The sequence below is a fragment of the Myxocyprinus asiaticus genome, chromosome 26, assembly GCF_019703515.2.
Source record: "Myxocyprinus asiaticus isolate MX2 ecotype Aquarium Trade chromosome 26, UBuf_Myxa_2, whole genome shotgun sequence".
NCBI classification, from domain to species: Eukaryota; Metazoa; Chordata; class Actinopteri; order Cypriniformes; family Catostomidae; genus Myxocyprinus; species Myxocyprinus asiaticus.
The window spans coordinates 22,850,641-22,865,682 of record NC_059369.1 but is presented as its reverse complement, the minus strand read 5'-3'; the positions used below and the strand labels follow the sequence as shown (position 1 = coordinate 22,865,682).

At 39.2% G+C, this 15,042-nt stretch overlaps 1 protein-coding gene across 1 annotated transcript in view; it reads right to left on the bottom strand.

Annotated features, from left to right (window-relative positions):
* Positions 1 to 14,382, bottom strand: part of LOC127417239 (mothers against decapentaplegic homolog 6-like) — a 48,316-nt gene extending 33,934 nt beyond the window's left edge. Inside the window, exons 1-3 of the mRNA XM_051657111.1 lie at positions 12,815 to 14,382; positions 9,258 to 9,314; positions 8,467 to 8,544 (exon numbers count right to left, since the gene is read on the bottom strand). Of these exons, the coding sequence (XP_051513071.1) occupies positions 8,467 to 8,544; positions 9,258 to 9,314; positions 12,815 to 13,622 (943 nt within the window). The 5' untranslated portion in view covers positions 13,623 to 14,382. The remainder of the gene's footprint in view (positions 1 to 8,466; positions 8,545 to 9,257; positions 9,315 to 12,814) is intronic.
* Between the last annotated feature and the right edge of the window lie 660 nt (positions 14,383 to 15,042).

Genomic DNA, 15,042 nt, shown 5'->3' with positions numbered 1-15,042 from the left:
CTCCGAACCCCTCTGTTTCTGTTCCCCCTCCCCACCAGGTTGATAAATCCGGGGCCGCAGGTGTGGAGGTAAGGTCTGGGCCGGTGTGCTGGCTCTGCGGGGAACCGGGACACATCCAGGATCAATGCCCGGTGATGGATGTGGGGTTGTGGGTCAGTTTCCTAACGTCATATTTTGCCAAAAAATTTGGTAATAAAGAGCGTTTTTCGAAAGTCTCTGTTTTCAGTGGAGGAAAAACCCATTCCGGTGTAGATGAGAGGCTTAAATGTAGCAAAATTAATGCATTTTCAAACAAACATTTATTAGTCTGAACGTGGCGTTAGCACCATTAAAAGCAAAACTGTTGTTCAAGATCTAAACCAATTTATAGACAGAAATCGAGCAACAGACTGAGACATGTCTGTGATTGGTTACAATGGAAGAAGATAAATGTTGATGTAACAGGAGTAGACCTAAAAGAAAATGCATTGATTGACACTTTTCATGATTAATTAAATGTGGCTGCTGTAATTGTAATCTTGATTATTTATTCTATTAATTGTGCAGCTTTACTATGTTGGTCCATCAGCACCAATCCAGCATAAACCAGCATGGGAATTGGTCTATGCTGGTCTTTTAAGCAAGGTCTTCCATTCCACTTTTCATTTCGAGTTTGATCCATGCCATTCATGTCTGAGCCCACTTGCCCAATCAGTTCCTTTTAATACAATATAGGACAACAATAAACTTTCAAATCTAAAAATGTACACAGAGACCAAATATTGCATGCATATTAAAAATGGCCTGATTATACACCTACAAGCAAGTCACAGTTCACACAGACCCAATCCAGGGACAAATCTAAGTAAGCATTTTAAACATGATTTGTTTACGCAGGGAGAGTCGCCAGCCTGTGAAGTGGTGACAAAGGGCATGAATGTAAAAAGGGGGGTTTGCATGAAGCCACAAGCTCAGGTAGCTCCTTCTGGGAAAGGGGTGGATTGACCTGCTCTCTCTGTATGCTATTTCTAGCTGTGGAAAACAAGGCCTTAGCCTTTCTCTGTCGGCCATGATCCCATGCATGCACATTGTGGCTCCAGTTTTATGAGAGAAGCATGTTGATTTCATACCATGAGAGGGGAGTGTTTTGTCTCAAATCATGAGACAGGACAGGGCTGTTTCTCCTCTTTTCTCTTGGTGTGGCCCTTTCACAGGAAAATAAATAAATAAACCTCTCTTAGCCCACCACTCACTGCCTGTCAAGATAGAATTGTAAAGTCTTTGTGAGTGTGTTTGTGTGGGTATCATGCTCTGATATGTGTGTTTGTGTGTGTGAGCATGTGTCTTCGGATTTGTGCTTGTGTGTGTGCGGCATACGTGCACGATCGGTGCCGGTGCATATAACGTGACAGTGTGCCCGAGTGTGTATGTGTTCCTGTGAGCTTGGATCTTATTACAGTTTGATCCCACTCAAATATTTCTCAAGGAAAATAGAGGAGGGGAGGCAGGCTCTATGGCCAGCCAACACGGCCCACTAAACCTCTTGCTGAGCTCACAATGAGAGCTTTATCTCCACCGCACTCTCTTTGCTCCTAATGGCCTTTAATGAGGAAGAGCAAAGCAAAACATAAAAAAACAAATTACCTGCAAAGTTTGCTCATTTATCCAAACACACTCCATGGGAACATGTACAGCTTTTGAATTTTCTACAGCTTTCAAACTTTTACATAGCACTTAATCCCTTCCAGTATAGAGCTAGATAAATAGATAAATGACAAAAAGATTTGAATTTGAATTTAGTAAATTTGAATTTTAGACATGTGGCTTTTAACAAAATTGAATTTTCCATGGCGTATGTTGTTTTCAATTTGAATTTCATACATCTGAATTGTAGACATGTGGCATTTAGCAAAACTAAATGTGGCTTATTTTATAGATTTGTATTTTTAAACAGCAGATTTTGTGTTCTGAATTTTTTAGAGGTGAAATTAGCTGTAAGTATTCAGATACAATATTTTTAAATTCAATATAGAATTCAATATTCTAAAATTCAAAATGCAGAAATTCAGATCTTACAGAAATTAGGCCAGAGGTCAAGCATCCGGGTTCCACAGGGAAAAGTAAAGGGTTTCAGAGAAGTCGAACGGAGCATTTTGGCCAATCACAGAGCTACAATGGCAATTCCAGAATTTGCAGTGAAGACTTAAAATGTAACATATATCAGTACCCATGACCAATATATATCAAACCACTTCAATGAATTATCATAGACACCTGCAGATAGAGTGCAGACATCAGAAAATGTTCAGTCTAAACAAGTTTTCTTCCACTAAATGAACTTGTGATGCAGACGTGACTAAAGTGGACACGAGTAAAAACTTTGTGAATTGAAATGTACAATCCAGAAATAATATTAGCCACATAATATAGAAGGGTTGACACTCCTAAGAACATGTAGTCATTCTTTTTTTATTGACTGTTGTTTTCACATAAATGAGGAAAACCTTTCGTTACGGACGTGACAGTTGTGAAAGCAGCATTTGATGAGGGGGAAATCAAAACGCTAAAACTTGTAACTTTGATCTCTGAGACATCTGTATGATATTACCATCAAGGCTGCATGATGGATTTAAATAAGATTAAAATTGCGATATGGCCTTGCACAAATACAAAGCCGCTATGGGCTGCATTTGTAAATATATAGTCTGAATTGACCCATTCAGAAAGCACTGCTGAGCGAGTGGAGCCCTGACGGGAGTGAAAGCGGAACACGCAGAGTAATGCAGCAATTATTATCATATTACAGTTCAAATTGCAAAGTTTGTCAAAATGGTCCCTTCTCAAACAAGTCATAGACCAAAGCAATAGTCAGACATCTATCGGAATAATCATAGTAAATGAAGGAGCACTGATGGTTGTGATTCTCTCATTGACATACATTTGATTTGATATGAAGAATCTATAACGGTCACGTCCGTAACACATTTCATGAGTGTTTAAAGTATAGAAGGAGACCATTTTTTCATATCAACATAAGTTAGCTTAGTACAAATTTTGAACTTATTTGAATAAATATTGTTTTAGTGATATAATCTTAACATCTAAAACATTATGGATGTGACATAGCGCTGAAAATTCTTAGGCCTGTCTCTCGGGAAAATTATTTTTGTTAACATAAAGTGAAAATAAATAGTCCTTCAGTCCCTCTTTTGCAATTATAAAATATAGGCTAGCTGTTTGAAAATGTTTTAGAAATGGTGCGGAAATTGTCTGTGTTTTGTTCATTGTTTATTTTGATCTCTTTCTTTTCAAATTGAATGTGGTTTGGGGTGGGCTGTTATTTTGTATTTAAACGAAGATGATTTTCATTGTTGCATTTGGAGTTTGATGGGGTGAATAATTAACGATACCAAACACAGCACAAACCAAGCAAGCACAAACGATGGAGACAGGTGAGAGTGACTGACATGGGGTGTAGCCTGTGAGAGATAAGGAATTAGCTGAAAAATATGCACACTTGGTCATAACAGTGCCTTTTTTACATTATAAGAGCCAAATTTATGATATTGTTGTGTTTCAGCACTGTCATGTCCATTAAGTTTTATTGGTTAAGATTATATCACTAAAACAATATTCATTCAAATAAGTTGATACTTTCTGTACAATGCTAACTTATGTTGATATGTTGATGTTGAGTATGATGAACAAATGGTCTCACTTCTATCCACATTTTTCCTGGGGGTCATACTGGGGAAACTAATGTGGGTGGGACTTCCGCCAGAGACCGTTCTATAGCATTCCCCAGCTCTGGCTGCAGTCATTTTAGACCCTGTTTACAGCTGGTAATAAGATGCGTTTTGGATGATCCGATCGTAATTGGTCAGTGCTAAATATAGTTGTAAACGGGGTGTAAAATATTTTGTGATTGGATCACAAAAACACATACAGAGGTAGTCAAAAACCACGTCGCATTTGAGGTTTAAAACGGCATACTGATGCGTCCCGGATGGCAGCGAAGCACTAACTCTCACCTGTGAATCACCCGCTGAACAAAAGATTAAATTACGTGTGGATTTAAAAGGAAATTACTATCCGATTGGAAAACTTGAAAAAGCGATTACATACCCAAAGACGAGAACATCACGGCTCTTCCTTAGTGTGACTGTCTGATTTGAACATGCAGGGTGACAAGTACAAGCACTAGTGCCCGACCGATATATCGGTCGGCCGATATTATCGTCCGATATTAGCCTTTCACCGATATATCGGTATCTGTGTATATATTTTACAGATATGCGCCGATATGAAAACTTTTTTTCAGAACATATAATGCAGAAAACAATGCTTTAGAATTGGTGTCATAGCATAGTTTGCCCAGTAGAGCATGCTCCAACTCCATTGTTTACAGAGCTGAACTGATGGTTGCTCTGCAGACAGGGCGGAGTTGAGCTGTGTGTCAGTAAGTTGCTAACTAATGAAATAAATACTGGAAAGTTAATAAACAATGACCCCATAATTTTCCCTTTTCAGTATTACTAATATAACGTTAACCCTGTCCCCTGACAACCATGTCACTCATGTCTGTTTGCTGTTAGCCAGCTATAGTTTGTCAGTGCAGTCAGTAATGTAGCAGATTGAAAGGTAAACATCAGAGCATCTATTTGCAGCTCAGCAGACAACGGTGCGGTGGTGGATTGTGTGTGGTGAGTGTTGATTTCATGCTATGCTGTTACCTAGTTGGTGAGACACAATGCTGGAAAGTAAAATAAACAATGTCCATCTTTTACTCTCCGTGACAACGAGCTTATAGCTAACTAGCTAATCACGTAGCTACTTTCATTGTTGTCAGCTGAGTGGAAGCTAATGAGTAAACATGTATTCATCAAACTGTTTTGTTTAGGATTCACAGTTTGGTACCCCCATCAACCGAACAATTCCAGTCGTTGCATTTATAAAATGTAATATTTAAAAGTCTGGTTTCCCACCGTTGAAAATTTCCTCTGAACTTGTATAGCAGAATACAGTGTAACACCACTGCTGCTGTTTATCTTGACTTGGCAGTATTAAAATAGTCAGCATTTGACTGATACTAAACAGTAATACTGATGTTCATTTAGCTATTTATTTTATTTTTATTTATTCTTTATTTTAATGGTCAGCAATTGACTGATACTAAACAGTACTGATGTTTATTTAGCCATTTATTTTATTTTTATTTATTCTTTATATTAATGGTCAGCAATTGACTGATACTGAACAGTACTGATGTTTATTTAGCTATTTATTGTATTTGTATTTATTCTTTATTTTAATGGTCAGCCATTGACTGATACTAAACATACAGTACTTATGTTTATTAAGCTATTTATTGTATTTTTATTTATTCTTTATTTTCTCAGTGTTCATTTCTAGAATTTGTTGGCAATGTATAATAATAATGTCAAATATTCTTTGATAAAAAAAAATTTGTTTAAGAAAGCAGCCTTCTGAGTACCTTTGCATTGTCATATCAGTGCAAAATCGGTGAAAAATCCACATAGAAAAGGTCTGTTTTCATTCTAGCTCAAAAATTAACTATATCGGCCACCATATCGGTAATCTGTGAATTTTCCCTCTCTAAAATCAGTATTGGTATCGGTCTCAAAAATCCCATATCAGTCGGGCTCTAACAAGCACACACATCTGAAGCTGAACTAACACAGGTACTCCACTAAAACAACCAATAATTTTGCTCGAAATGTTGTGCTTGTGCTTAAATTAAATCTCAACTGCATCTGGGAGAAACAGCACAGCGGTTTTGTTCATGCTTTCTTTGTCTTTATTAATTTTTTTGCAGTTTATTATCGTTCAGTAACACACTGATATAGCGATTGATGTCCTCATGAAATCATACACGCTCTCCTCAAAATCCCAACACCACAATGAAAGAATGAATGGATGAACGCCGCAACAACAGCTGTGTTAACTTGACAACGGAAGTAACGGCCACATTTCGCGCTAAGCATCACGGGACGTAGGAAAAAGTTGGATACTATAAACACTCATGAACATGTGTTGAGGACGTGACCGTTATAGATGCTTCATATCAAATCACATGTATGTCAACGAGAGAATCACAACCATCAGTGCTCCTTCATTTACTATGATTATTCTGATAGATGTCTGACCATTGCTTTGGTCTATGACTTGTTTGAGAAGGGACCATTTTGACAAACTTTGCCGTTTGAACTGTAATATGATAATAATTGCTGCATTACTCTGCGTGTTCCGCTTTCACTCTCGTCAGGGCTCCACTCCCTCAGCAGTGCTTTCTGAAAGGGTCAATTCAGACTATATATTTACAAATGCAGCCCATAGCGGCTTTGTATTTGTGCAAGGCCATATCGCAATTTTAATCTTATTTAAATCCATCATGCAGCCTTGATGGTAATATCATACAGATGTCTCAGAGATCAAAGTTACAAGTTTTAGCGTTTTGATTTCCCCCTCATCAAATGCTGCTTTCACAACTGTCACGTCCGTAACGAAAGGTTTTCCTCATTTATGTGAAAACAACAGTTAATAAAAAAGAATTACTACATGTTCTTAGGAGTGTCAACCCTTCTATATTATGTGGCTAATATTATTTCTGGATTGTACATTTCAATTCACAAAGTTTTTACTCATGTCCACTTTAGTCACGTCTGCATCGCAAGTTCATTTCCTGATCTAAAGTGGAAGAAAACTTGTTTAGACTGAACATTTTCTGATGTCTGCACTCTATCTGCAGGTGTCTATGATAATTCATTGAAGTGGTTCGATATATACTGGTCGTGGGTACTGATATATGTTACATTTTAAGTCTTCACTGCAAATTCTGGAATTGCCATTGTAGCTCTGTGATTGGCCAAAATGCTCCGTTCGACTTCTCTGAAACCCTTTACTTTTCCCTGTGGAACCCGGATGCTTGACCTCTGGCCTACTTTCTGTAAGATCTGAATTTCTGCGTTTTGAATTTTAGAATATTGAACTCTATATTGAATTTTAAAATACTGTATTTCTTCTTCAGCTGTAATTTTATAATCTGAATATTTACAGCTAACTTCACCTCTAAAAAAATTCAGAACATAAAATATACTGTTTAAAAATACAAATCTATAAAACATGCCATAAAAACAATTCAATTTTGTTAAATGCCATATCTTTAGAATTCAAATTTATGAAATTTAAATTCATATCTTTTTGTCTTTTATTTAGCTCCATATTCGTAGCCCTTAAAACTAAAAAACTACAATAACCCCAAATCATATTTGGAAATTTCTTTGACACACTTAAAGATACAAAATATCAGACCAAGTGGCATCTGCAAACAAATGATGCTGGGGCTTTTCTCAGAACTAACTTCACTTTCTTAGCCATTATTCAAATTACTTAGTAGATATATAAATTCAGTTCCTCTAAAGTTCACATTAGTGCCCAAGTAGAGTAACCAAAGGTGTTGTTCACACAAAAGTTATGTTCAACTTTATAACAACCAGAAAGTTCCCAAATACTTCTGTCTTAATTTTGAACAGTACATCTATTGTTTTATTATTTGAAACCAAACAAAACACCTTTTTTTTTTTTTTATCCCCTTTTCTCCCAATTTGGAATGCCCAATTCCCACTACTTAGTAGACCCTCGTGGTGGCACGGTTACTCACTTCAATCCGGGTGGCGGAGGACAAGTCTTATTTGTCTCCGCTTCTGAGACCGTCAATCCACGGATCTTATCACGTGGCTCGTTGTGCATGACAACGCGGAGACTCACAGCACGGGAGGCTCATGCTATTCTCCATGACCCACGCACAATTATCACATGCCCCATTGAGAGGAAGAACCCCTAATCGCGACCACGAGGAGGTTACCCCATGTGACTCTACCCTACCTAGCAACCAGGCCAATTTGGTTGCTTAGGAGACCTGGCTGGAGTCACTCAGCATGCCCTCTGGATTCGAACTCGCGACTCTAGGGGTGACAGTCAGTGTCAATACTCGCTGAGCTACCCAGGCCCCACAAAACTCCTTTTTTTAATGTTTTTATAAGTGTACTTGTGCTATTTTTATTTAAAATGCTGTGATTTAAAATGTCCATGATTGGTAATTGTGACTCCATTCCTGAAACATGGAATAGTGTTTCAGAACACGTATGATAAAAAAGGACGTTTGTAACATTATAATACATAAAGAGAAAAAAAACAACAACAAAAAAAAAACATGCCTGCTCATTGCTCCCTCTTGCAGAGGGAAAAAAAGAGTAAATATTTGGTGCAAGGTCACCATCACAGGCACGTAGCCTTTGTTTAAACAAAGATATTACCACAGGAGCTCTCCAGGACTGGAAAGAACAGCAATAAGTCTGACAACTGTATCACAGGCCATACTAACATGAAGATTCCAAACTTATCTAATTAACACCTATGCTAAAATCTAAATTCCAGAGCCTAAATATCTTAAATAGGCAAACCCACCTGATAATTCCCCTTGGGTGACGTTTGGTGAGCTGGCAGCCTCCGTTTCAGTGGAAGAGAGTGTGGAATCTGACAGATCTGAGAAAAAAAAGCATGCCTAAGTCATCTCTGGTAAAGAGCTTATTTTGTTTATGTATAGATCTTAAATTTCAACAATAAATTTCAAACTGGTGACAACTATAAATATGTGTTATCAGGCTACTTATGCTGGTCTCTAAAAAAAGGCAATCACAATTAACAAGCCAAGCTGCAAACCACCAAAGCATCAATTCCAGATGGACCCTCTCACCACCCCACCTCCTGCCAACAGTGTGCCCGATGTTAAGCTATGGTACCGAGAGGATATCCCAGCCCAGTCGCCTTCCGAATGCCAGACCCCAGCAGCCCTCACAACAGACGGGGCGAGCCTTGGCTGGCTCCAGATTGGCATGCTGAAAATGGGCCCGCCGGATACTGGCTGCAGCCTCCACTGGCTCTCTGCTGGTCACTGTGCATAATTGCCACCATTAAAATTCTAAAAATTCTTCTTTTGCTTCCCCTTTGGCTCTCTGTAAAGCCAGGGATTCAGCCAGTGTGTAACAACTGATGACACTGACTTCACAAGGGCCAGGTTATTTTGTTACACAGATTGATTTGTTAAATTATATAGCCATTAAATGATCTCCCATCATCTGTTTCGTCAGAGTTTGCATAAATTTACAAATCTTATAACTACTTAAAAAGCACATATTTTATCAGTAACTACAAGCAGGTAAAGTGTGAGAGTGAAAGAGACAACAAGGCAAACTTACCCAGTGTCTTATGTTCTTCGCTGGGAGAAAGTCTTGAGTATGGAGGAGGGGGTGACTCTAAAACATAACAAAAGTATGATTACAATTGGAACAAATGTAGAGAACAGTTTTTTTTTTTTGTAATCTGGGCAAACTAGGTGGGAAGTCTAAGGCTTACTAGAAGTAAATGTTATGTAAATGTAACAAATGTTATTTGTTGGCCCACATAGAATCTGCACATGCAGAACTCTGCAGAAAGCTCCAAAGATTTCCACAAAATTCAAACGCACCTCATTCACAAAGTACTACACATCCTCCATCCCATGCATGTTCGTTTATTGAATATTTTAGCTAATTTCATAATGCTAACGGACATCAATATTAGTGGGGTACTCAGCTCTGTTAAACATGTTTTACAGTATTTAACAACAAACAAAGTCATAAACTTTTCATCACTGTATCAAAGCAATTTGAAATAGTGCAGCTCAGTTTAATACTTTCATTTTCTATAATTGTTTTTTACTTTTTCAGACAAATCTCAGTGAACAAAGCATGAACAGTCTCATCATATAAGGTTAGGCTAACAATAATAAATAGATACAAGCCTATTTTTTTGACATGATACTCTATTAAATGACATATGCACTAATTGCTATTTACGATTAATACAAAAATGACATGTTGCTAAGTAGGCAATGAAGTTTTTTTAACTGTAGTAAAACAAAAAACTCCTACTAAACAAAGGAAACCATGAAAAGTTAGACAGCACAAAGGGAAAAAGTCTCTGGAGTCTGGACAAATAATGACCACGCCTTTTAGTCGTGGAGGGGAAAAAAAAGCATAATGTGGACTGTCTCTTTAAGAGTGGCGGCAGTAATTGCCAGGATCCTAAACTCAGTCACTCATACACAGCGAGTCAGTCTGGCGCCAGTTGTATGCAACTGCATATTACCGCCTCTCTTTCACCTAAATAGCATGAGGGGTCCTCTTCAGGAAAAGCCGACTTTTAAAACGCAACTTGAAACTGATATAATTCAAAGAGGAAATTTCTTTAGTTCAGGTAAATCCAAAACGGACTTAATCAACACAAAACAAAATGAAAGTTAGATGTCTTAAATGCTAATCTTGATAAACAAATCCTGTTGTAAAAAAATAGCTTCTTTGTGAGCCTTTTTAGCACAACAGCAGGCGGCCTCGCTAAATACATTGAGATGTTTACTCAAACACTGTTTTGTGTGATTAAATGCTCTCATAAGCACAGGGCAAGATCCCAACAATAGGATTTCTCTCTTTAACGTCATCTGTGAAAATTAACCTTGAAAAAAAGATGTCAAAACCATTGATGGGGTTTGAAGTTTGAGGGGGCTCTGTTGTTCATTCGCATGAAAGAAATACCATCTTCATGGAGACACGCATGAGTGCCTGTGAGCTATGTGCATCTCTGCACTCCAGCCCCAATAAGATAGAACAGAGGGGAGAGAGAGGGGGCTGCTGTCTCCCTCAAGCGACTCTTCCAATAAAATGTTGAGCAAAGAGTTTTGAACTCTTAACTGGTCACAAAGTGTTATGAAACATATCAATAATATATGTGAGGATTTATTACAGAAAAAAAATCATATTTAGAGGTTGCCAAATGTCTCAGGTTGCCAAGTGTTGTCCTAACAGGATTGTCAATGTGTCACATGAATGCAAGGAATTTTAGATTGTTGTGTGTGAAAATCCCAGGAGATCAGCAGTTACAGAAATACTCAAACCAACCCGTCTGGCACCAACAATCATGCCATGGTCCAAATCACTGAGATCACATTTTTTCCCCATTCTGATGGTTGATGTGAACAGTAACTGAAGCTCCTGACCCGTCTCTGATGATTTTATGCACTGCACTGCTGTCACACGATTGACTGATTAGATAATTGCATGGATGATTGTTGGAGCCAGATGGGCTGGTTTGAGTATTTCTGTAACTGCTGATCTCCTGGGATTTTCACGCACAACAGTCTCTAGAGTTTACTCAGAATGGTGCCAAAAACAAAAAACATCCAGTGAGCGGCAGTTCTGTGGACGGAAACGCCTTGTTGATGAGAGAGGTCAACAGAGAATGGCCAGAATGGTTCGAACTGACAAAGTCTACAGTAACTCAGATAACCGCACTGTACAATTGTGGTGAGAAGAATATCATCTCAGAATGCTATCCTGAGATGCGGGTTGGCACTGATTTGGCGGCACGAGGGGGACCTACACAATATTAGGCAGGTGTATTTAATGTTGTGGCTGATTGGTATATATATACTGTGTGTGTGTGTGTGTGTATATATATATATATATATATAGGCGTAGATTTGGCTTGAACATTGGGGGGGTGGGGGTTACAGTGTGAAAAATTTACATGTTTGCATTGATCATTGTATAAATATTGGGGGGGGGGGGGGGTTGAACTTGCTTGTTTTGATTATTGGGGGGGGGGGGGTGTTACCTCCCCCATCCCCCCTGGAATCTACGCCCAATGTATGTATCTTTATTTTAGAAACTTAAAAGTATTGGTCAGTCTGAGGTCAGAGTATAGACTTGTCTTGTGACACACACACAACACACGTGATTTTTGATTAAACTGGATTGGGCAAGAAAGCACTGGTTGACTAAATTATGTTATTGCTAAAGACTATTTCAAAATGTAATAATAATTTTTTTAAAGTATTAGAATAAAAAAATATACAATTTTAAGATATGTTAAGCATGTGTCTTCATGAAGTTATAGTCTCAGGATAATTATCTAGAAATATAATACCTGTCCTTGCCAATTATGGGTTATCTGTCCCTCTTACTCAATAATTTGTGGCAGTAATTTAGAGAACACATAAGCCATTGGCCGACTGATCATTTATAAACTATGCAGCATAATCTAATGCAGTGTCACAAACACCGTCCAAAACGATGTCTATCAGTTCAGCTCAGCAACGTCTAATAAATACACCTGTTTGTAAGAGAACACGAGTGTAAAATACCATGCATTTTCTATGACATATTGACATTAGTATTTTTGTATTCAATCTGTCCATAGCTTCCTTGGTTGATGGAAAACATTGAAGCAGCAGAAAATATTGAGGTCAGAATTTCAGTAGGCTACAGTGCAGGTCCATTAGCGACAAGGTGCAAAATGTGTGTGTACATTGTTATTCAATATCAAATATTTCAGGCAAGTAAACATATTTTTTTACATCCTACTAAGAGTGTCTGTTATATTTTTCACCTTAAAAAGCAAGTCTACATTTCCATTCCCTTGCAACAGTACAATTTTCAGCAATTCCAAGTTGCTACATTTTATCAATGGCTGCAATAGATGAATAGCACTGTACAACTGAATAATACCGCTCCAATGCACCCAGGGGCAAGCTCACTGATATATTATCAGATGGCAAGTAAAGCAACTATATTAAAATGACATACCAAAAATCCAATTATGTGTTAATCTCAGTTACAACTGGCCTAGCCATTTTAAAATGTTTAAGTACGCAAGCAATATAAGACAATGGTAGCATGAGCATCTTCACCTCAAGAAGCTCAGGAAAGGGAGCGCCTACCTGGCCCACAGAGTCGGCTGTAATGGTATGGATTGCAGCACACTACCGGACCGTCCTGAGCTCCGAAGCTCTTGCACTCACAGAGCGCTTTAAGCTGGGCCGTGTGCTGCAGGTCGGACCACCGGTAAAGCTTGCAGATGAGCAGCTGAGGAGGAGCCATGTGGCCGCCCAGTCGCAACTCGGTCCGCGATACCATCACACAGTCGCTCGGCATCCCTCCTTTGGACTCCACGGCTTCCAACAAAGTATCCAACGTTTTCTCTTTTAACCTTTTCAATAGCGAGTAGGTGGCGGACTTGAGCTCCTGCTCCATGACGGAACCAGATTTCGTCTCCTGACTCTCCAGAGGACCGGGGTCCCGAGAAGAACCAGTGTTTCTCAGCACAAACTGACACGAGCCTGGCTCTTTACCTTGAGCCGCCTCCGGGCTTCTAGATCCATAATGATGGTCCCGATCTTTAAATAAACAGCAAGTGACTGTTCTACAGTCGCTGTCCTGCACAGACCGAAGGCTTCCCTGCTCCAGGACACACACCGTACCCCCATCTTGGTCCAAAACGCCCCCTGATGAGCCACCGCTGCTCTCAGTGGGATTCCTCGTACACACTTCCCTATAGTCCGCGCAAGGCGACCCGCTCGGCGTCATCGGTCCGAACTCCGTCTTGGGAATTTTCTCTGGGTTGGTGCCAAGCAGATCGTCCCGAGACCCCTCACCGCTTTTGCCATATCCATCGTCCCCCTCTTCATCTGGAATCAAACGGCTTCTCCAGAGTCGCCGCACAAGACCTGAGCGTTTCGTCCTGAACATACGACAACTTGACACTCAAGATGCGTTCTTATTTACGTTCAGATCTTCGCGATTTAAAACTGTTTCTGAGGTCGCGAAACATTAATGTTCGCCGAACGCTGTGCAGCGCGTGCACAGCCGAGCACCGTATATTGGTGGCAAAACCACAACATTAGTTTTGAAGGCACAATGTCATATTGCATTAAAATACAAAACATTAAACAAATGCAAGACTACACAGAAATCAAAATGCATTCATTTTAGAAGAATGTTGTCAAGTACGTGAACAATGTTTGCTGTAAAGTGGACCTACAATCCGATAGTGTTGGATTTTAATGCACTACAAGTTTTAGGGGAGCGAGTAATTATTCAAAGAGAGGAGAGACCGACTAAAGAAGCAACCCAACCGAAAAGCTACAGTAGCTAGCGAAAAACTTGCGCGCTCTCAAATGTTTTCGGACTTTGCAACACGTTCAAATCCACTCTTCGACAACGGGTCTGGTGCCATGAATGAAGCTGCTCCTCGGCGAATTAAATCCATAGACAATTCCTCACAGCATTCACAATTCCGGTTGTTTTCCACCATTCCAGCGCACTCTTTTTGCAATCCAAAAATATCCTTGTGCGCCGGGGCCAGAAAATGAACAATCCGTGGACTTATAGTAGGCTCCTGGTTCCGTATTCAGATCTGGTCAAACTGCAACCCAGATCTATCTCTCTCTCTCTCTCTCTCTCTCTCTCTCTCTCTCTCTCTCTCTCTCTCGCTCTCTTTCTCCGTTTCAGTCCCCTTTTCCTTTTTTCTCTCCCCCTGTCACACACACACACACACACACACACACACACACACACACACACACACACACACACACACACACACACACACACACACAGGGCCCCCGAGGAGAGTGATGGAGCCATTGGCTGACTACCATCATGTGCTAGTCTAGACACTTTGGCGGCTCTGAGCTGCACTGATTGTTGCGCAAACAAGGTTTCAAGTTTCTTAACTCTTAAAGGCGTAACATCCATCTATTTCTTTTTTCTTCATATATCATAACTAGGATGATTGTTTATTCTCAGCAGAGACAAAAAAACAAAGACTTAAACAAATGTAAAAATCCAAAACATTTCCAATATGATGTCAATGTAATTTCAGTTGAGAGGAGAACTTTAAAGCTAAACTTTCAAGCTCTTCTGATGTGTACAAAATATAAAACACAAAATATACGTAGTATAAGATAAATGCATAAGAACTTTGCATACGGTCCTGCCTATGCACTGTATAATATTGACGAACCATTCAAAGTCTTGTGCGTATGCGACTCAAAAACTCAATTCTCAATTCTCAAATTAATTATTTTTGTTTTTATTTATAAGTAGACCTACTAGAGACCTGCTATCCACTTCTTATTTCCTTATTTAACGTCTGTCTAAAGTAAGC